This window comes from Pyricularia oryzae, chromosome 2, assembly GCF_000002495.2.
Source record: "Pyricularia oryzae 70-15 chromosome 2, whole genome shotgun sequence".
Classification (NCBI taxonomy): domain Eukaryota; kingdom Fungi; phylum Ascomycota; class Sordariomycetes; order Magnaporthales; family Pyriculariaceae; genus Pyricularia; species Pyricularia oryzae.
Genome location: NC_017850.1, coordinates 5,767,635 through 5,789,141, shown reverse-complemented (window position 1 = coordinate 5,789,141; position 21,507 = coordinate 5,767,635). Strand labels below are relative to the sequence as shown.

Below are 21,507 nucleotides of genomic sequence, written 5' to 3'. Positions count from 1 at the left end.
CAGCGTCGAGGCATGAAAGTTGGCTTGATATGGACGAATGTGGGCCCGCGGCGTGTAAATGGATTACGGGCAACGCAGAGAAGGTAGGGTGCTGAGGGCAAACAAAGCCAACAAACAGGCGTCATGGATTTCTGGGTTGGCTCTTTGTTGTCATTTGTTTGGTTCACTTTTTCTTGCAGCTGGGACTTCCTTTCGTTTGTTTTCGGATCAAAAAACAAAACCAACCTCATGCTAGCCTGGCAGAACCGGTTATATCCCCTTCTGCCATCGACAGAATTTCTTCACTTTACTACTGACAAAACATTCTATTAAGCACGAGAATAATACGATATACTTGTTTGGGACATCTTTGATCTCAGTATTTGTTTGGCGCTTATCAACCTGACTGTACGGAGTCCTGGCCTTGACTGGCTCCTGATGTGTTGTGCAATCTAATGCCAAAGTAACCACGCACGGGTGAAGGCAAAGTGAGATTGGTGATTTTCTTGGTGGACAAAACCGGAACTCGACTTGAATGTTCCAATTTATCTTTAATCGACTTTGCTGACGTTCAATAATACTGTCACGTCCAGGATCCCCCGTTCAGCCTCAATTCAGAATCAAGATCGGCCGACGATGGACCCTGACAACGCCAAGGCTCCGCTAAGCCAAAGCGGCAGCCAGATGTCACTCCCCTGTACACAAAATGCCTTGCCTGCGCTACTACCGACTGTGGACACTGTGCCGCACCAAGCTAAGCTAAACTCGACAACAGACGCGGCAGCAGCAGCAGCAGCAGCAGCAGCAGCAGCAGCAGTAGCAGCTCCTCGTGATCAAGACCCGAGTCCAAGTCTAAAACTAGCTCTAGTAGCATCAGAGTCAACAGATTCAAGCTTGTTTCCACCTGCACGATTGACACCACCACTCCGTGCTTTGGTCAACGAGCAATTGTCCCGCGCCACCGGTCGAGAGCCCGACCTCAAGCCCCGAATCGCCTTGTCGACGAAACCTCATCCGATCGGTCCCCGACCTCTTGGATCGCACCCTGTGGTCGTCGACCGCAGCTCCCCAATCCTCAGCGTTGAGGCTTTGGCGTACGAAAGATATCTCGCCGGCCTGAACGAATTTTCTTGGCCGCCAGCAGACCAGACAGGATCCCCATTGATTGATCGCTCCTGGAAAACCCCGCCGTCCTCCGACTGGCCCCTCAAGGAGGAAGGCATTCGATCGGCTCGCGCCGTGCGTCTACGACGACCCAAGGCTATTCAAGTCACCGCCACCTCGGGACCGGCGCGAAAGGAGGCCTTGGTAGTGCCATACACCGCCCCTAGCGTGCGAGCCCTGCCCTCGGCTCCGCCTCTGCCGCCGCCGCACAAAGAGTCGCTGTCGCAACCCCCGTGGCCGTCGCCCTATCTCGACCAGAACCGCAATTACGTCCTACCGGACAAGGGCCGCCCGCGCTCGTCAAACGTAGTGGACCCGGATCAGGCGCCGCCTCCGCTCGAAATCATGAACGGCATGAACGGCGCCAACATGGGCGTCGGCATGGTCGGCCCCACACCGGCCGGGCACCAGCAAGAGCTCAGCCACATATACGGCATGGTCGACGACCTGAGCAGTCAGCTGGCGGAGAACAGGAGGGTGCTGGAGGAGGTTGTATCGTTGGTCGGCAGGATCAGAGCGCGTGCCAGACATCAGAACCTGTCGAATCAGGAAATAATCGCCGGCGCTGACGACCCGAGCACAAGTAAGTGACCACCGGCCACCGTTGGTTGCAGAGAGTTGAGAAGAGAAGCGAAAGACTGCTTGGAGATGGTGAACTAACCTTTACTCACTTACAAAAAAAAACAGCGGAAAACCTTGACCGCCTCATCTCAATCCTCTCAGAAACGCTCGAAAAGGCGCTGCACGAGCGGGACGCCAACTCTGAACTCCTGCAGCAGTACGCAAACGTCATGGCCAACATGGTACGGCAGGCGCACGACCACAAATCACGCACCGTGACGGACGTGTCGGCGTGGCACCGGTCGTACCGGCAGCAGCTGGCCGAGGCGCGCGAGGAGAACTCTCGACTGCGCGAGCAGATCTGGGACGTCCAGGAGCGGGCGGGACGGCTCAACGAGTCGGTGCGGCAGTTCCGCACGAGCTACGACGCGGAGCCGTCGAGGTACGAGGCGCGCGTGGAGAACATTGCCCTCCGGCAAGAAGTCCGGTTCTGGAAGCGCATGGCCATGCCCGACGTGCCCGACGACGACCCCATGTGGAGCGACGATGACGACCTCATCGACACCGCCGAGACGGCCAGGCTGGCCGAGGTGGAGCGCGCCGCCGCCGCCATGGCTGCCAGCCAACACCTGGCCGCCCAGGAGGAGGAGGAGAACCAGCTCAAGGAGGACGAGAGGCGGGCGGCGCTCGAGGCCGCGGGGGTTTCCTCGGGTGGCAGCCTCGACAGCACCAGCGACGTGGCCTCGCAGGGTGCGCAAGGCGGTGGTCCCGGCGCGCGGAGTGTTCTCATGCAGAGAGAAGGCGAGGCGTCCTAGTCTCAACGTCGGCCTGGAAACTCGTGTATTGCGATGTAGCATTTGTTACGATGCATTTTTCTCTTCTTTTCCAAAGCTATTCAGTCCAAAAATTCACCACGGCCAGGTCAGAGAGACTCTGGTTTAATACTGTCATGATACATAACTTGGAGTCAAAAATCAAGCAGTGAGGCTTTTATTCAAGCCTTTCCTCCAACCGGGTGGTATTATATCCCTTCCTGGGCTCTACGGAGATAATATTTGTCTAATCCGCGTCACTGGAGCCTACAAAGGACAGCAGGCAGCGAAGCTGATCTGGGGTCTTGACCGTCAAATGTGTTGATTGAAATGGTTCTGATGACCATTTTCCTAGTATCAGCAGCTGCTTTCTCTTTGGCCTCGCCAAGGCCCCAATTGTTGACTGTATGGATGACAAGCTAGCCACCAGCGCCACAAACTTTAAGAGTTATCCCGAAAACTAGCACCGGTCTGGCCAGACTCTAATCGCAAACTAAGGGGCTAGCAAAGCCCTCAAATACCTTATTTGTGCCCCCCAACAGCGCGGACGAAATTTTCAGACTGAATGCGAAAAAAAAAGCTCAACCCGCCCTTTTTTTTTTCTTCCATTTCTGTCCACCGATATCTAAGCCAGCCACAGCATCCATCATGCTATCCTATACAGGGATGCCTCCTTGGTCTTCAAGGGCTACCCATCCCCCCCCCCCCCCACAGCCATGCGGGATGACTTTTATCTCCATGGAACGGTGTCCCAGGGATGGAATCGGGCCGGGGCTTGCAGGTGGGATCGAGCCACGCGGGCACAGCCCTTTCGAGAGGCGGGAATCTGCAGCGGCTAAAAAGAAACAAGGTGTCGGGGGAAAGCGAGACGCGGCAAGGGGCTCGAAACTATGGGCCCCCCACTGAGGGAAAGACAGCCAACCGGTTAAAGTGGCCGGGATGAAAAGGGGCTGCATGCTATGATTCCATGTGCTTTTCAACTCTCGTATTTTGCCCGTCATGCAGTAAATTTCTTGCACGTACAAAACAGAATGGCATCATCGGGTGTGCTTTAGTTCCACCCCGCGAGTCTGCTGTTTTTCACGAGCATGAGCCAGAGATTACATGTGTAATGCCCAAAGGAGAACTGTAGATCATGTCGCTAATTCTTTTATATTGGAGAGGAGCAACTCTCGGTGAGAATCCCGATACTGGTGTTTTCTTGGGGGGTTTTTTTTTCTGTTATGATCTGTTATATAGATAGACCAGAGATTTGAGTCATAAACTTGTGGAAAAACAGTTTTGGCATACATAATCATAGAACAGAGGAAGTAGAAACAAAGCATGCTTTTGGACGTTTTTAAACGGGCGCTTGCAAGGACCACAAATGCTATCTGGCGGCAGACACCTTTCAAGCACGACCAGTTTATCTCCTCAAACCAGAGTCCAGCTTTGGATAAGCAGCGGTAGGCCAATACCGCCTCCATGCTTCACAAGTAGGCTGTACCTGGTCAAGCTTCATAACGTTGGGTATTTCATCCGGAAGCTCGAGAAACTGAACGCTCAGCCCCTGACTGACGTGCCAGCCGATATGGCAGTGCATCAGCCATGCACCAGGGTTCTTGGTCTCAAACGCGAGCACCATCCACCCACCGGGCAGCATCGCTACATCCCTCCTGACGGGGTTATTGAAGTTGAGCAAATCAATATCCCGTGTCCCGTCAAAAGTGCCGCTTTCACCCGTCCCCAGGAGTAGGAGGTCGTGTCCGTGTAGGTGGATAGGATGCGGAAGCCCGGCCCGGAGGTTGTTGATGACCCAAAACGTCCACACGTTGCGTCTGGGCATGCTAACGACGTTTGCAGCGCGAGGCCAGGATGTGTTTTTCTCCGCGATGTACTGAAGGATGGGCTTGTCCCACTCCACGTCAATGGCGGATCCGTTGACCAACCAATGGAAAACAGTACCGCGGGTTGTAAGGACCTGCGTCAAATCTACGGGCAACTCCTTGAATTGCGCAGCAAACTGATCTCTCGGGGCTACACGCTTCACCACAGGTGCAAAGCCAGTAGAATCGCGGCAGTCGGCAGTGATGGGTGTTCCACGGTTTGTGGGATTGGCGTTGCTGGGCGCACCCTCGTACTCGAAAATGGATGCAGGGAATGGATTGTCGGTAGTACCACAGCGGCCGCCGCCTCCAAGTGTGGCGTTGAACCAGTAATTGGCAACGGGCTGGTTTGCGTCGATTATCACGTCGTATCGCTGACCAACTCCGAGGAATAGTTGGGATTTGACGATTGGCTCGACAGGAACGAGGTCAGTAGCAATGACCGTAAAGTTGTGTCCAACGAGCGAAACGGTGAAGCCAACATCTACCGACGTGTTGATGATTCGCAGCCGATACTTTTTGCCCCTAGTCAGCTTGACGCGGTTATAACGACCTCCACTGCCTTTGGGGTTGATGTTTGTGCCGTTAAAGACTATGTTGTTAGCTACCGGAGGGCCACCCGTCTCCGCCCTAAGCTGCAACCTGTCTGCTGTCTCATGATACCAGTCCGTGATTATGTATGGACCAAGATCAACGTCGTAATTCGCGCTGGCAGGTCCATGGACAATGACAGATCCCACGATACCATTGCCATATTGCGTCGAGAAATGACTGTGAGAAGCGAGGTGTAAAGGTGAGCATTGGATCTTTGAGTTGACCGTACATCGAAACGAATCTGAAAAGGGGAAAGTTGTCCGGCGAGCCACTTACCTGTGAAACCAGCTGGAACCATAGTTTACAGCCCTGAAAGTATAACTTCTGCTGCTTCCTGGGGCAATAGGACACTCGGTGACTCCGTTTGCGCCATCCTGATTGTTACTATTGAGCTGGTGCATCCCATGCCAATGAATCCCGGTGCTGTTTCCCTCTATTAGCAACAAAGCAAAATAAGAGAGGTGGCAGTTACCAAGAGACCATATCTCCTTACCCATTGTCTCGGAGCTGATTGTGAACACGGAGTTCCAACCAATCACCCCAATCTGTCGATAGTCGCCGTCAGATCACCAGAAAGCTTCAATGGCTTATACATAGCAGAACAACTCACCGCATTGTATGGCTGGACCGGGGAAGGCTCCTATAATACGAACGGCTTAGCCACATTGGTCAAGGGAAAAAACAGCTACACCTTGTCAACATGTTATCTCACCGTTGATCAGCATGACCGGCTTGGCGACACCATCAGCCCCGGCATATGAGGATACATTGGTGATGTACAAGTCAAACTACAGAGTAGTTAATAATCCATAGCAAGATCTTTTAAAAGACAATGATCAAAGCAACATGAAAGGATTTCGGTGAGGTGTCCAAGAGAGAAACTAACCGTCCGAGTAGTTCCTGTGGGGATGACGCCCTCATAGTCTGTGCTGACGTTCCAGTTGTTCTTCCAGCAACGTCGGTTTGTTGGACCATGCTCGCCACAAGGAGCACCACCAGGGGTGATGGTCTGCCTGGCCAGAATGGCGCCGGCTGGAGCGATGGGTTCTGGCTTGAGGAGTGGTATAGGATCCGCTTGGACAGTCCTAGCCCAGGCAAGAGCCAGGACAATGCCTGAGATGGTGTCCCGAAGATTCATAATGGCGGGGTCTTTGAGAGGGTATCGTAGTAGACCGAGCCTGAGAGAAGCCTGTCTGCGTATAACATCGTGCCTCTAGTGGTGCCAAACTGTCCCTTTTATATCACTTCCCGCCAGTGGACCACTAGCCTCTCATCGATGAAAAAAAGCTTGGAGATGTGGTAACTTCAAAACCTCCATTCTTCCAATGCAATTTTCCTGTGATTTCGCTTCACGCTGCAGACACACAGCCTCAAATCAAGCTAGCAGGGGTTTGACGCCACCCTCGACAACCCGCGATATCGGGCTTTCTGCACACCGACATGGTTTGCTGATAGCTGGACAATGGTACGCACACCTTTGTAGACAAGATGCGGCTTCAACCTGTGTCTTGCAGCTGTATTGATCGAAGTGGAAGGTGGCCTCAATTTTATTGCTTGGCCAGTAGATCATATCTACTACTGGCAGGCAGGAGGAGATTCCGGTCGGAAGGAGTATGTTGTTGGAGGGGAGGATTTGCGGATTCTTCTGTCCAACGCCGTGAGGTAGCGGCTGGAGTTTGACTGGCTGGCGTATCACTGGTATACACGATGCCAAGCTGCATCTTACTTGCTGATATTAAGCCCATCTAGTTGCGACGGGCCATAAGCTCAATATCTGTGCCAGCGGGCATATTTCGTAGCATACAAACGTGACCATGCGGCTGACGGGCATACTTGCCACGATGCGCTTGGGTAGGACAACCCGGAACGGCGGGATTGGCAGCCGACGAGTACAGACGGGAAATTCGTGATGTAGTGATAGCTGTATAAGTATGCTACCTAACCCACCTGTGTGTCGATGATTGTATGCTAAGAATCGCGGATCAGCTAGCTATACATGCCGCTAATGTGTTACCCTAATTGGCAGTCAGAAGTTCAGCTCTTATTTACACTATGGTTGTCTGTTTCCCACATCTTGGCGAGTGCCAGTAGTCTTGATAGCCTGACTGCAGGTAAGATCGAGCTTATTCCTGGCAATGACTTACCCGGGGTTCTGTGATAAACTGGTTTATACATGGCTGGCTTACATACGTAAGTACCGTCAAAAGTCTGAAATAAAAAAGTGCAAGATATCTTGTATAGGACAGGTCCCTCAGCTGCGAGACTCCTATATGCATGCTATCGAGGCGGAATAGATGATTTCTTCTCGTTCAACCGGAGAATGAGGGCCACTGCTGCAAGCTATGCGAGGAGCAGCGCGATGCCCAGGCCTCGGACTAATGTTTGACTGGAACAAACGATTGCCGTCTCGTGTTCATTGGCTTAGCCGGCCGGAGATCTAGAAGTCTGGTTTTGATATAAATAGACCACGACGGCCCAAGAACCAAGTATGGGCTGTCGTAGGCGAGCCGGGCGAAATCCGAATGCACATTGGCACGAAAGTCTACCTAGATTTGAACCCAAGGTAGCTGTGTGCATTTAATCTAACGACTGGCGGAGAATGAAAGAGGAGAAGTACAAACTATTTAATAAAGCCTGCAAGAGCGGCTGGGAAGCTGGTGTTTGGCTGCATAAAAGGCAGGGATACCAGTTGCCAAATTGGCAAGTTGAATGGAACTGTGGTGCCTAAATCAGACCAGTTTGCTTCCACCCAACAAACCTGGTTTGAGATATTGGTTTTTGGTCGTGCCTTCTCTGTTGAATTGAATTTGGTGACCATTTTGCACTGAATAACCGGTTGGTTTTATTCCCATTGATGCAACAAGTCGTAGCCAATCCCTTGACCTTGGCGAAAACTACAACAGAGAAATTCCCAATATACCAACACCCTCCACTACAGGCGTTTTTGTCTTGATAGGTCTAAATTCCCACCCGTCGCTATTGGTCGTATCCGAAATTACGTGCCCTCCTGTGTCTGAAATTGACCAAACGGCTTTCACCCTCGGCAAATATCATAAAAATCCCGGCAGGGTTCGAGCCGGCTCGGGGTAAATCCAAAGACCAAGCTTCGCCATTGCGAGATCTTGATGGTCCGGTTATATTTATCAGTGGGGGCGATGATGGTTCGTTATCTCAGAGAACTTTCAACAAAGTCAGACCCCCGCTTGCGATGTTATGTTTTGTTGTTCCTGCTTTTCTAGGGAAAGTAGCTAGGAGTCATGATGGTTTTGGCATTCATATGGTTCAAGCAGACAATCCAGAGCTTGGGATATACCGCAATCATTTACGCTTGAGTTTGAACGGTACAGAATAGGCCATTTGTCCCAATTTCAATAACGCACATACACCATTGCCATATCAAGAAAGTGGCCCTACATACCAAAGTCCGGTTGAAGTCGGTTGCTTACTGTTGCAAGCTTTGAAAAAATTTGGAACGAGATAGCCAGCTGATCGTGAAACTTGGCGCAATTCTGACAGCTCCATCACTGAAAGCTAGTAACCACGTCTGTCACCTCAGGCTGAATCCGAATCAATATGTGACATTGTTGCATTGCGTTTCTACCAAGGTACAGTCTGTCCAAGATCTTAAGATGACTACATTCCAAATAAGCTCATGGTAGCCACGTCGTGGCCAAGACCGCCGTGCTGTGTCCATCAATTTATGATCGGAAGAGATGTCGCTATGGATCGATATTAGTCTTTTTTCTGCGCCAGCGGTAGCTGTAAGCGGCTTTGTTTTCGAAGCATAGCAGCTACTAAGAGCGGTACATAAGGTTGGGAGATCGTCCTCTCTGTACTCCCAGAGAGTATACAGGTCGTGCTGCAACATGGAATGTACCCCCTGAGCTTATATTCACCATGGCCATTATGGGACTCCAGCTACTCCTTACGGCAGCCCTATCGCTTTGCCTAGGTGCTATTGCCCAGAGCTGCACATCCTACGGGGTTGACTACAGCAATGGTGGTTCTTATTATATCGACTCATCGTCGAACGATTACTTCAGCTTTGTCTCTGAATTCCAAGGTATGGCTCAATCATTGGGTATGATCGATTCGATTGACTTAACTGACAGGCAACCCAGGATGCTACCGTGAATCCATCAGCCCCGTGCTGATCGATCCCGACAACAACCAGTATGCATGCTCTGCTATCGAAATTGGCGATTCAGGCGCCAAGGTCACTTCACTATGCTACATACCATTTTCAGCCATGAGGACAGGGCAATGGAAGCTTGTTTTGGCTGGGCGGCAGATTTCCACCCAGCGTACCATCAATCTCAAAGTTGGCCCTCTCGCAACTACAACAGTCACTGTATGCTGGGCTTCCACTCCTTTGTAGCGCTTCCAAAGGCTGTTCGTTACTGATGGAACTGGTGCAAGGCCACTCCAACTGTCATTGTTGGAATCACCAGTACTCCTCGCGCAATCAGTGAGCCAAACCTGTCTTTTGCTATTGTCTACTACTCAATACTGGAGCCCAAAGAACAAGTGAAACGGCTGACCGTGCAACTTTTTATACCAAAGCCGTTGTGAGCACGATCTTCAAGACAGAGACACTGGTCCTGCCACCTAAGACCACCACTCGCGATTGCAATATTGGCCAGACTCAGACCGTCACCGTATACCCCCCGACACGAACAGTTACAACACAGTCGATCGTTACCCGGACCTCGACAGCCGGCCCAGTGACAAAGGCACTTACCACGACGCTGGTCACGACTGCCAAGTGCCACTGGCCAACCAGTGCGTTCTTTGAGTGAACTTAAGATTAAAGCAAATAAATGACCATGTTTTGGCGTTGCTGACACTGTCGTGCACCTCACCTGAGCAGAGAAACCAGGCCTCCAGGCAATGGCTGCGATTACCGCTACCACGGTCACTGTCACTCAGACAACATCAACAGTCACCTACACCAGTATCACAACTCTGCCAACGCCGACAACCACGGAGGTCACCTTGAAGATATCCACTCAAACAATGTCAGTCGGCTTTTCCGAGTGTATCTGCAGATGAAACCGAGCCTAAAGCTGACAAAATATCGCACAGCACGCCGCCTCCTTTGACCGCTTGCAACAGCAACAAGCCTGGGGCTACAGTGACGATTACGCGGGGAACTGCGTCCGTCATCACGGAGACGAAAGTCGTATACATTACTACGACGGTGACGGGCACAGTATTTGTGGGGTAAGTTATCGCCAAAGTACCCTTTTCTGTCCCTTTATTAAACGATATTGGATGCTGACACACGAGACACATCAATGTAGCTCGACTGTATATTCCACAGCGACAAACCCAATCAGTGCAACTGCCTGCTGGCGAGCTGGTGGATGGTATGGCCGCCGCTAACTTTTCAAAGTGAACAGTCCGGTCTTGATTGGCTATGAGAGAAAAATGGTCCCGGCCTCTCATAGCAAGGTTTAGACCAGTTCAAGCCATCTTATCTATCTGTCCAGGGAATGATGTCAATCGTAGTCAAACTTTTCCTCACTTTTTCCCCAATGCCATACTTTGCTGAGCGTGCTGCGTTTTTGCAGGTGGTAAAACCAAATGACTAAACGATTTTGATAATGGCGTGTCAAGGTTCTTTCCAAGCCATGACCATTGCTTACCAAGGTGCAAAGGCAGGAAACCTATATGTCCCGGGTGAGGTAGATAGGTAGGTAGGTAAGGTACTCAAGTATCTAGTCAAAGTAGCTAAGGTTAAGGTACACAATCCCTCGTACGCGGGCGTTCGGATCTGCAACAAATTCAGGGGAATGCCCCATAGAGGCAGGGGTCACCCCTGAGATTGACCAACCAAGCTCAATCTTGAAGGACTACCTTACCCAGCCTTGCCAGCGAAGAGATATGAACATGAATGAGCTTGGTGTTGACCGCAGAGTTCGTATCTCGAATGACACCTCATCCATCACGTGCCCTGAGATTGACAGGCGTCAGCATGAATGAGACATTTAGTTAAAATTCTATACAGTACACAAGTTGCGCCAGTACTAACTAGAGCAGCCCTAATGAATTCGGGCTAGCATAGTGACAATAAAGTGCACTGGCTGCAGCGGTAATTCTGTACCTTAGCTGCAACAATTCTTCACAAGTCCGGACGAGTCGGCACACTTTGGGTCTCAAGACAGCCAGGATGAAACCCTGTAGCAAGCGAGTGACGCACCTTCCCTAAATGCTGACACAGCTTTGAACGAATTTCCAATTTTCGAATGTCAATGACGATTTGAGCAGGGCCGCTCGCACACCGAGTGCATGCAACCTACCTTGCCCAAAATTTCCTCTACTATTTTGAAAAGTTGTGGAAACAGACTGCTACTTAAACTTGCCCCAAGGGGAAAAAAGGAGAGGGAAATATAACAGGACAAGCAGCCTCTCAGTTGTCTGCCCGTCCTCGACATCTCCGGCTCCAGCTGCCGAATACCAGCCACCCACTCCCATACCCGGGGACTATTGCAAGGGTGCTGGCTTGCATGCAGTGAGCCTGCATCGAACAGCCGTCATCGGCACTTTTAATCGCTTATCGCACATCATTGAAATAGTCGCATTCTTTTTCTTCGTTCGTTCTTATTTATCGAGGCCTCATTTGCTTGCCTCTAGTCCTTGGGTCCTCAAGCGTCCCACCTGGCTGTCAGGAGTACCGGTCTCTCCCAGCCTCCCTTCGTCGACGTTTTAAACGGACCAAGGTCGTGAATTAGTCCCTCTTTATTCTCGATTGGTCCCCATTACCTCTCACATCAGTTTCTACAATGAACGGTCCCGATCCTGTGGGTGTGAATGAACGGGTCGCGCCTAAGAAGACGACTGTATCAGCCGGCAATGGGACCATTGGGTGGAAAGACTTGCCAAAAAAGCACCAACTTGCCGTGATAGTTCTTGCTAGGCTATCGGAGCCATTGACGCAGACCTCCCTCAATGTGCGTATCAAACGAGACGAAAGACCAGCTTGCGACGCGCGAGGAGAAGGGAATCCACAGACACTAACTTGCGAAAAATTGTCCAGGCCTACTTATTCTACCAGGTAAAATGGTTCGACCCGACGCAGACAGCCGCCCAAATCGCCTGGAAGGCCGGTCTGCTACAGAGCAGCTTCACAGGCGCCCAGTTTCTCACGGCCATGGCCTGGGGCCGCATCGCGGATTCGAGTGTTTTCGGGCGCAAGAGGGTCATTCTGTGCGGCCTGTGCGGGACCTGTATGTATTGACCAGCTCCGTGTAACACACGAAAACGATAGGATTTCCAGAAGCTGACGGGGACCCCTCCATCTGGGTCTAGTCTTGTCGAGCGTTGGATATGCTTTTTCCACAACATTTACCATGGCGCTGATCTGCCGGATAGTTGGGGGTATCACGAATGGCAACGTCGGCGTTTTGAGAACCATGTAGGTGGCTGGATCTCCTGTTTGGGCATTGCGCTCATTCACCAGATTCCCTCATTTTCTCTTTTTATCAAGAAACTGGAGTTAAATGCTAATATCTCCCTCAAAATACAGGATCGGCGAAACTGTCCGAGAGAAAAAGTATGAGTCACGTCATGAACATCCTCCCCTTCCATGCCTTTTACTAACTGAAGTTGCTTCCTATGCAGATATCAGTCACGGGCTTTTCTCCTGCTTCCCATGACTTTCAATATAGGCGTGACTATAGGGCCTAGCATTGGCGGCATGCTTTCAGACCTGGCCGGAAGCTACCCAAACACATTCGGCAAGGTTCCCCTATTCGTCAACTTCCCATACGCAGCGCCTAATTTATTCTCTGCTTGCATCTTATTTTGCGGCATTACGTTTACCTGGCTTTGTTTGGAAGAGGTATGCTGCTACTATGGTCCTTTGCCAAAATCCTTTGTGCTGATCTATTCTTGTGATGTTTTTGTAGACTTTGGATAGTCGCCTGGATAAAAGAGACCTGGGTCTTGAGCTAGGGAAAAAGATCTCCGAGTTCCTTGGCTCGTTGGGCTTATTCTCAAGACGCGATAAAGCTGGTTACGAAAGAATTGCAGCCAGCGCAGACGAAGCCGAGGTCAACGACGTGGACCCTGATTCATCTAGCCCGACACTGAACGGTAGCCGGCGATCATCGGTAGATGAATCTAACCTAGCAGCCCAACAGCCGACACCCCCACGACGCCCAAGATATACGCAACGCTTGCCCTTCCGTCGTATCTTTACGCGCAACGTGGTTTTTACAGTCATGGCACATTTTCTGCTTGCATTCCATCTGGGAACCTTCAACTCTCTCTGGCCCGTCTTTCTCTCGACCCCGGCTTTCGATCCCTCTTTGCCAACACCACCTGGCAGCCTACCTCGGCGATTGCCATTCATTTTCACCGGCGGTATCGGTTTTCCATCGCAGCAAGTAGGCCCTGCAATGTCGATCCTTGGGACCATCGGGATCCTCTTACAGCTGTTGGTGTATCCCAAACTTTCTGCCAGGCTTGGAACGACCACATCTCTGCGGACGTTCCTCACCTGCTTTCCGGTTGTTTACTTTGTCGTCCCCTTTCTCAGCCTCATTCCTAGCACGGACAACTCTCCAGACTCGCACACCAAGACGGGCCCGGCAATTTGGCTGGCTATCACAACAGTGATAGGGCTGCATGTTCTGGGAAGGACGTTTGCGCTCCCAGCACAAACTATACTTATCAACAACTGCTCGCCACACCCGAGCGTCCTTGGCACAGTCCACGGAATCGGTCAGACGGCAAGCTCGGCCGCACGCACCCTGGGGCCGGCTCTAGGCGCACTTATCTTTGGTATTGGTCTTGAGAAAGGCGTGGTGGCCATCGTATGGTGGGTTCTTAGCGGAGTTGCGGTTCTCGGCTTGTTGGCCACCTGTCTTTGGGTTCGCGAAGGCAATGGTCATGAGATCTGGCTTGAGGGTGACAATGAGGAAGAAAACTGAGGCAGGCTGGAGCCAGCGGCCTGGAAACATTGCTATTGTGTCACGTATCCTGATTCGTGGGGTTACATAACAAGGAAGGTTTTGGTTTAATACTTGCCACCAGCATCTGGGAGTAACAGCGTATTCACTTGAGGTTCTCTGCGAGGTTCAAAACAAATCATGCATCATGTCTCATTCATAAGGGCGCCATATGCGCCAAATATCTATAACCTACACACCAGACCACCAGAATGTCTCGGATATCTTGAATGAGCCCTTCAGGGCCTTGGAATCGAGGACGGCGCTGCTGTCGCTGACAATGACCTCGTACTCGCCCTGCTCGACGCACCACTGGTTGCGGTGCTCGTCCCAGAAGCTTGCGGCGTACTTGGTCTCAATGTCGACCTTGACCGTCTTCTTCTCGCCGGCGTCGAGCTCAACCTTGGCGAAGCCCTTGAGCTCCTTGACGGGCCTGTTGACGCTCGACTTTTGCTTGGGCGCGACGTAGACCTGAACGACCTCGGCACCCTTGACGCTGCCCGTGTTGGACACGGCGGCCTCAACGGTCACGAGCTTGTCGTCTTTGCCGACCTTCAAGTCGCCAAAGGCAAACGTGGTGTAGCTCAGGCCGTGGCCAAAGGGGTAGAGCACGGCGCGGTCGGTGGCCTCGTAGAAGCGGTAGCCGATGTAGACGTCCTCGCCGTATAGGGTGCGGGCGCCCTCGGCGCGGAAGTTGAGGAAGGCCGGGTTGTCCTGCAGGCGCTTGGGGAAGGACAGGGGCAGCTTGCCGCTGGGGTTGACGTCGCCAAAGAGCACGTCGGCGATAGCGTTGCCCGTCTCGTTGCCACCGTACCACGACTGCACGATGGCGGCGACGTCGTCGTGCCAGGGCATCTCGACGGGCGTGCCCGACTGCATGATGACGACCGTGTTCTTGTTGGCAGCGGCCACGGCGGCGATGAGATCGTCCATGGGTGCCGGCAGCCTCATGTCGTCGCGGTCGTGGCCCTCGGTCTCCCAGTCGGCGTTGAGCCCGCCGCAGATGATGACCTGGTCCGCGTCCTTGGCCAGCGCCGCCGCCTTGGCGATCTCCTCCTTGGCGTCGATGATCTTGCACCCGCCTATCCGCAGCGCGCCCTCGCCCAGAGCCATGCCCTCGGTCGGCAGCGTCGAGGTCGGCGCGCTGCCGTACTCGAGCTTGATGTGGTACTTTTCGCCCTTGGTGAGCTTGTAGGTGCCCTTCTCCTCGACGGTGCCGGTGCCGAAGAAGGCGTCACCCCGCTTCTGCTTGCTTGCGTTATCAACGACGACTGTTTTTTGGGGGGTGTTTGTGTCAGTGTTTTGTTTTGTTTTTTTCCTTTTATTATTGGTTTCAAAATCTTTTTTTCCCCCCGCAAAGTAATATTCACTTACGATCACCATTGATGAAAAGCTTGCCGGAGCCGCTGACGACGACACCAAACTCCCAGGTGCAGTCCTCCTCGGCGACGAGGTAGCCCTCGTAGTCTGCATACCATGTCTTTGACTTGAGCTTGGGGTTGTAGTAGTCGACAAACAGGTGTTCGGTCTTTGTGAAGGTGAACTCATCGGTGCATGCCCGGTCGGCATCGGTTGGCGGCTCGTTAAAGACACGCATGGTCATGCCGGGCTGGCCCTTGGCGGTCTGGCAAGCGCCGCCCAGAACGGGCAGCATCTTGTGCGAGTAGGCACCGACGGCGAACTCAGGCTCCTTGCCGAGCTTGGCCTTGATGCCGTCGAACGGCGTGACGGCGTAAAAGGCCAGAAGAGAGGCCGAGCCACCGCCGTGGTAGGTGGCGACCTTGGCGTTGGGGCCGATGACGACCGTCTTCTTGTCCTTGCTGAGCGGCAGGACATTCTTGTCATTCTTGAGCAGCACCTGCGAGTCGGTGCCGATGCGGCGCAGCAGGGCCGCCGTCTCGGGGGTGTCCTGGTCCGTGGTCTCGGGGCCGTTCTCCTCGACGCCGGCGGCGGCGCACTTATTGATGAACTTGAGCATGGCGCGGGCGCGCTCGTCGAGAACGTGCCTGCGCACCTTGTCGGTGTCGACGCAGAACTTGAGGAGGTCGCCCCTGAAGCGCGGAGGGCCGGGCATCTCGAGGTCGAGGCCGGCGTTGGCGGCCTCGGTGGTGGTGTAGGTGCCGTACCAGTCGCTCATGACCATGCCGTCCCAGCCCCACTCCTTTCGCAGCATGTCGTCGAGCAGCTTTGTGTTTTCGCTGCAGTAGGTGCCGTTGACGCCGTTGTAGCCCGTCATGAAAGAGGCCGGGTTGGAGTCGCGCACGGCGATCTGGAACGGCAGGGCGTAGATCTCGCGGAGGGCGCGCTCCGTCAGGATGCTCTGGACGGCGTTGCGGCGGTGCTCCTGGTCGTTGCACACAAAGTGCTTGATGGTGGCCTGGACGCCGGTGCTCTGGATGCCGCGCACGATGGCGGCGGCGCCGAGTCCGGCCAGCACAGGATCCTCGCTCAGCGACTCGAACCCACGGCCGCCGAGCGGGCCACGCTGCATGTTGATGGTCGGGCCGAGGATGGCATGGGCGCTCTTTGTCTTGGCGTCCTCACCCATCTTGCGGCCGGCCTCTTCCAGGAGTTCCTGGTTGAAGGTGGCTCCCAGCGCCGTCCCGCAGGGAAAGCAGGCCGCCCTGACGCCGTTGAAGAAGCGGGTTCCACGGACGCCGTTGGGGCCGTCTGATAGCCTCAGGGAAGGGATTCCATGGTGGTGTAGAGGCTTGGTGTGCCAAAAGTCGATACCTATGTTCAAAGTCAGTCACGGGTCAAACCTGTCTACTAGACAGAGCTGGGTTGGTGTCCAAATTTCCGCCATAACAAGCTTGCTACTTACCGGATAGCAAGTCAACCTTCTCGGCGACTGTGAGCTTCTTGAGCACCTCCTCTACGTCGATTTCCGCCATTGGAACTCCTCGTCTTCGAACTGTCATGGAGCTGGACAGAGTTTGAAAACAAGGAAGCAGCGTGGAACAGGAGAGAGGTAGAGGGGGAGATGAAATATATTGCTGGATTTTGAGGAGCCAATTAAAGGTGCTGATGTACCCGGGCAGTCCGTGACGGGTTCAACTGCCCAAAGACGGGACAAGGGAGAAAGAAGAGATGAAAGATATAAGGGACGAAAAGAAGACGAATTCATTCCGAGGACTTCCCACAACAGCCAGTCCGCTCTCTTATACCGGCAACAGATAGTCAAGAACATTGGCACTCCACATTTATCTGGAGTCAGTTTCCGGTCCTAATTATCTGGATAGCTACCAGGGTGTGCGAGCATGAGAAGCGCCGCCGAGAAGACGCTAAGAACACAAAATACCCCATATTACGCAACGAAAGTGCACCAAGGGCTCCAACACTGGCTACCCTTGCAAGGCCGTTTTCGCGTTGTTTTGTTTTTCTGAGACGAAGTGGGAGTCGGTCAATAGGTTGGGGTTTCCAACTCATGGAGCTTCCCGCCTGCTAAAACCCAAGGTAAACCAAAAAAGAAAAAAAGAAACCACTAACTGCGTTGCCTGTGGCCCCCACACCCCCGAGCGGAGATTCCCCGAATAGCTGTTATTATTACCCCAACCGAGATTTTGCCGGCTACGAGCCGAAGTTTTGCCCTTTGATGCAACTTTTCAGCTTTCATTGGCCAATTGAGTCTCTGGGATGCTATACGAAAAAAAGAGTAGTTCCATGTTAACTTGAAGTTTGCACCCCAAAGTCATCATCACCTCATATCTCGGCAGGGCTGTATTTTAGTTTTCGTGTCTTGCTTTGCTCTTTCAGCTTCCGAACATTGCCCCATCTAACCCTCGTACCCCTCTCGAGCTACAGAGCAGCTTGCATCGTCATTTCTTCCCCCTGGGGGTGTTATCATGAACAAGGAACCACATTTTCCTGCTCAGGGGAAAAAGTGTAATTGTAGCATCTCCTAGACATTTTCTCCACATTTGGCGCGGGGTGATGGCCCGGACAAGGCAGAGCTGGCCTTGGTGATGATTCCTTTCGTGATTCGGGTAAACTCCATCAGAATTGAGCCGGCGGAAACCCGGGGAGCGATCGGCTGGGCTTTGATGATCGGGACCAGAAATGGATATCCTGGACACGTGTTTCTCTGGGGCTCCACTTGTACCATTACTACAAACTGCAATTCACCGACTTGATACACTTTGAGCATTGCACATTGCACATCAATACAACTGACGACAGGTTGCTCTGTGTTATTTGTGGTAAAACCAGCATATCATCCTGCAAAGAATTCAATGATATCCTGCATTGGTACATTAAACTCTTGTCATCCCAACACTAAGACATATCCCCTACCTACCTTGTGTACCTCAAACCCCTCGTCGAATCCCCACATCATTTCGTGTAAACAGCCCAACATGAACACGCCAAACGCCATCTCCCTAGGTATCATCGTATAACAAACTCATACTGCCTGGAAACCCAGGCACAGTGACTCAAACTGGAAAATCAGGCGCTGGCAGCGGCGGAAGCTCTGCCGCCTCGCCCTGTACCGGCCAGCCGGCGACCCGCTCCGGCGCCGGGCCGGGCAAGAGTGTACTTGGCAAAAGCCCGCGCGAGGGCTTTCTTGCAGCTGACCTTTTGACTGCCCACAAATGAATCTACCGTGACGGCAATTGCACGGTCGATGTCCTGCGCCGTGCAGTACTCCGAAAGTCGCATCCGGCAGAAAGCTTCGCTGATTCGGATGATAGCTTCCAAGTGGCGAACCTAGTTTGAAAGTCTTGTCGTTAGTAATCTCAAAAGAAATCCTAGATCAGAGCCACTAAATCGCCCCAATGCATCGATGGCAACTTACAGTGATCGGATAAGCTCCAGTGGCCAGGGACTCCCGTCTCATGTCGGCGAAAAGTCTGGCAACCTTATCCTCGTCCATGTGGTACAGCTTGGGCGAGCACCTCTCACGCGCGTACTTGATGTACTTGCGCAAGAGGTCTTGAGGAATTTCGCCCTCCTTCTTGCGCTCGCTACCCTGCGTATCAGCTTGCTCAGAGTCGTGCTCCACCTCCATCGAGCCATCTGCAGTCTGGCTCTGTGCCATAGTCGTCGGGTGACTACGGCTGTGCGACCCAACAATAAATCGAGCAAGACGTTCATCTTCGGCCGGGTCCACAGTATCGCGGACGACGCAAAGAATGTCAAAACGGGACAGAATAGGCTCTGTCAGTTCAACGTTGGACGAGAAGGGAATCGTTGAGTTGTAGCGACCACCGATCGGGTTAGCGGCGGCAATGATGCCACAGCGGGCCTGTAGTGTGGTCACGATACCAGCCTTTGAGATTGAAATAGTCTGTTGTTCCATGGCTTCGTGAATTGAGGTACGGTCCTGGTCGTTCATCTTGTCGAACTCATCGATCAGACAGGTGCCCTTGTCTGCAAGCACAAGCGCGCCGCCTTCCAAGGTCCATTCCGATGTCAGAGGATCACGACGGACACTAGCCGTCAGACCCACTGCACTGGCACCTTGACCTGTAGCAAAGACTGCTCTGTGAGCTGTCTTCTCGGCGTACTTCAGGACTTGAGATTTCGCTGTTCCCGGGTCTCCCAGGAGCAGCACGTTGATGTCTCCACGAACATGATGAAGACCCTTGGCCGTCTTGGCGACACCGCCAAACAGAGACAGCGCGACAGCGGTCTTGATGTCGGTGTGACCGTAGATGCTGGGGGCAATGGAGTTGATGATCTTGTCCACAATCTGGGGGTCTTTGGACAATTTTCGAATCTCCTGCTCATCCTCCTCGGTCATACGGAACCCTGCAAGCTGGTCATGCGCCTTGACTATGTTGTTGGCTTCAAGAATAGTTGCAAAGACAGGGAATCCGTTTCGGTTGTTAAGCTGAGCATCGTAGTTGTTTCGGTAAGTGCCAGTGACCTCAATCTCCTCTCCAGGCTTGGCCTTGTCGATCAGGTCCCACAAGAGAACAACGTCCCTCTGCCGAGGCAAACGTCCTGCTGGGACGGTTCCGGGAGATTCTTGGAGGGTCAACTTCTGGTAATTGCGGTAAACCGTCTTCTCCGAGTTGAGGGTGAAGGGACCCCGACTCTGGCAGTTCTGGCAATAGGTTACTTTGACCTCAACGTTGGACTCCTGCTGGAAGGGACCAAGGGTGACTCCACACTTGGTGCAGTCAACCTTGACGTACTTCAACTGGGGGAATACACCAGTCCGTCGTGTTACTACTCCACTGACACGAACCAGGCAGTTCAAGTGGGATTGACGGAGCTGACGCAGCGTGTAGTGGACTGGAAGGTCGAAAATGCGGACGTGGATCTCGGAATGGATGCGTTCGTAGTCAGGGTAGTGAATCAAAACAACGTCCATGGCGACCTCATCGAAGAGTTTGAGAATCTCCGTGGGAGCATTGGCAAGAAAGTAGGCCAAAGTAGCTTTGGTTGCGGCAAGGTGCTCGTACGAGACTTCAAGAGACTCGGCGTTGACTTCACCCAGGGTCTTGATGCGGTTACCGTAGACAGACGATCCATGCTCATCTGTGTACTCGGTGAGGAAGGCCTTGAACTCGCGCTTGATTGTGCGTTGAACTGCAGGGTTCGACACCCAATCAGTCAAGCTGGCAGCCTTTACGTCGTGAAGAGCCTCCAGAGAAAGCTCCTCGGCCATAATGTCCGCATCCATGTCCTCGTCCATGTCCTCATCGTAGCGGTGGCGACGACGACGGGGCTGTGCTGTAAGATCGATATCACCATCCTCATCCTCACCGGGGAGGAAGGCGGCTGGAATTCGTTGACGACGGGCAACTTCTCGATCTCTCCTGTTTAGTTGAGCCTCGAGGCGCCTCCTCTCGGCAATATCGAGACCCTCATAGTTGCCTTCATCGTCGATATCGATGCCCTCGTATCGATCGTTCTCATCTTGCTGGTAATCACGTTCATATCCATCACGGAACAGGTCGACGTCATCCTCTGCCATCTCATCAATCTCGTCAATGTCATCTTGAATCTCGGCGTCCTCCTCGATGTCGTCGTCGTTGTCGTCAGCGCCATGCGCCATATGGAATGCTGGGGGTGATGAAGGCATGGGGCTGGACGCCGCTGCGATAGATGATGTGCCATCATCCGGGCGAGCCCGCTTGCGATTGGAGCTCCCCGCGGCGAGGCCACGGTTCGCCGAATCCATGTTGCTCCTCAACGGCGAGCTGCTTTCTAGTCAGCGGGGTTGTCCCAACGGGTAGGCAGGCCGCTTGGCAGCGAGAAATTGGGCGATTTCCAAAAACGGTGTTATATTTACTTACCTCATTATCACAGTATTTGGGCAGACTGCAATTATCGAGAATCGCCAAAGATTTTGTGGACGCCCTGTTTTCTTTTGAATGCGACAAGTGAGGGGATGTTGATGTGAGAAATCTGGATTTGCGCCTGGAAACAAAGCGACGACAACTTGGTAACCCGGGTCACCAGTGGAGGGAGGAGCCAGGGGGGAGGCAAGTTGTATCCGCCGGCCCCACGGCGGGTGGACACCAATTACACCTCAGACGCGATTTTACGTGCTCGCGTTAATTGACGCCAGTCCTAAAGAAGCAATCGCTCGCGTAAAGTGGTCCCGCTTTACTATAGATCCCTGTC

General features: G+C 52.9%; 7 protein-coding genes across 7 annotated transcripts; 3 read left to right on the top strand and 4 right to left on the bottom strand.

Annotated features, from left to right (window-relative positions):
• Positions 1-769: 769 nt before the first annotated feature.
• Positions 770-3,865, top strand: MGG_08128 (uncharacterized protein). The gene is made up of 2 exons (XM_003715040.1): positions 770-1,726; positions 1,831-3,865. The coding sequence occupies exons 1-2, from the start codon at positions 1,489-1,491 to the stop codon at positions 2,517-2,519; spliced, it is 927 nt and encodes a 308-aa protein (XP_003715088.1). The 5' UTR covers positions 770-1,488; the 3' UTR covers positions 2,520-3,865.
• A 56-nt stretch (positions 3,866-3,921) lies between these two features.
• On the bottom strand, positions 3,922-6,113 carry MGG_08127 (laccase-2; the record flags this gene model as incomplete). Its single annotated transcript, XM_003715039.1, has 6 exons — positions 3,922-5,152; positions 5,252-5,398; positions 5,469-5,520; positions 5,586-5,630; positions 5,676-5,763; positions 5,862-6,113. The coding sequence occupies 6 exons, from the start codon at positions 6,111-6,113 to the stop codon at positions 3,922-3,924; spliced, it is 1,815 nt and encodes a 604-aa protein (XP_003715087.1).
• Positions 6,114-6,720: 607 nt separating this feature from the next.
• Positions 6,721-7,793, bottom strand: MGG_15823 (uncharacterized protein; the record flags this gene model as incomplete). The annotated part of the gene is made up of 5 exons (XM_003715038.1): positions 6,721-6,896; positions 6,972-6,990; positions 7,162-7,183; positions 7,373-7,521; positions 7,734-7,793. 5 exons carry the CDS (start codon positions 7,791-7,793, stop codon positions 6,721-6,723), a joined length of 426 nt encoding a protein of 141 aa, XP_003715086.1.
• A 1,079-nt stretch (positions 7,794-8,872) lies between these two features.
• On the top strand, positions 8,873-9,774 carry MGG_15058 (uncharacterized protein; the record flags this gene model as incomplete). The annotated part of the gene is made up of 3 exons (XM_003715037.1): positions 8,873-9,038; positions 9,088-9,326; positions 9,562-9,774. The coding sequence occupies 3 exons, from the start codon at positions 8,873-8,875 to the stop codon at positions 9,772-9,774; spliced, it is 618 nt and encodes a 205-aa protein (XP_003715085.1).
• Positions 9,775-11,002: 1,228 nt separating this feature from the next.
• Positions 11,003-14,165, top strand: MGG_15057 (uncharacterized protein). The gene is made up of 6 exons (XM_003715036.1): positions 11,003-11,928; positions 12,015-12,204; positions 12,287-12,392; positions 12,504-12,530; positions 12,599-12,818; positions 12,886-14,165. The coding sequence occupies exons 1-6, from the start codon at positions 11,761-11,763 to the stop codon at positions 13,909-13,911; spliced, it is 1,737 nt and encodes a 578-aa protein (XP_003715084.1). The 5' UTR covers positions 11,003-11,760; the 3' UTR covers positions 13,912-14,165.
• Positions 14,069-17,409, bottom strand: MGG_08123 (beta-glucosidase). Its single transcript, XM_003715035.1, has 3 exons — positions 16,754-17,409; positions 15,304-16,662; positions 14,069-15,200 (listed from the first exon to the last, which is right to left on the bottom strand). The coding sequence occupies exons 1-3, from the start codon at positions 16,848-16,850 to the stop codon at positions 14,122-14,124; spliced, it is 2,535 nt and encodes an 844-aa protein (XP_003715083.1). The 5' UTR covers positions 16,851-17,409; the 3' UTR covers positions 14,069-14,121.
• A 597-nt stretch (positions 17,410-18,006) lies between these two features.
• MGG_08122 (DNA replication licensing factor mcm2) lies at positions 18,007-21,313 on the bottom strand. Its single transcript, XM_003715034.1, has 3 exons — positions 21,177-21,313; positions 18,725-21,080; positions 18,007-18,636 (listed from the first exon to the last, which is right to left on the bottom strand). Exons 1-3 carry the CDS (start codon positions 21,179-21,181, stop codon positions 18,376-18,378), a joined length of 2,622 nt encoding a protein of 873 aa, XP_003715082.1. The 5' UTR covers positions 21,182-21,313; the 3' UTR covers positions 18,007-18,375.
• Between the last annotated feature and the right edge of the window lie 194 nt (positions 21,314-21,507).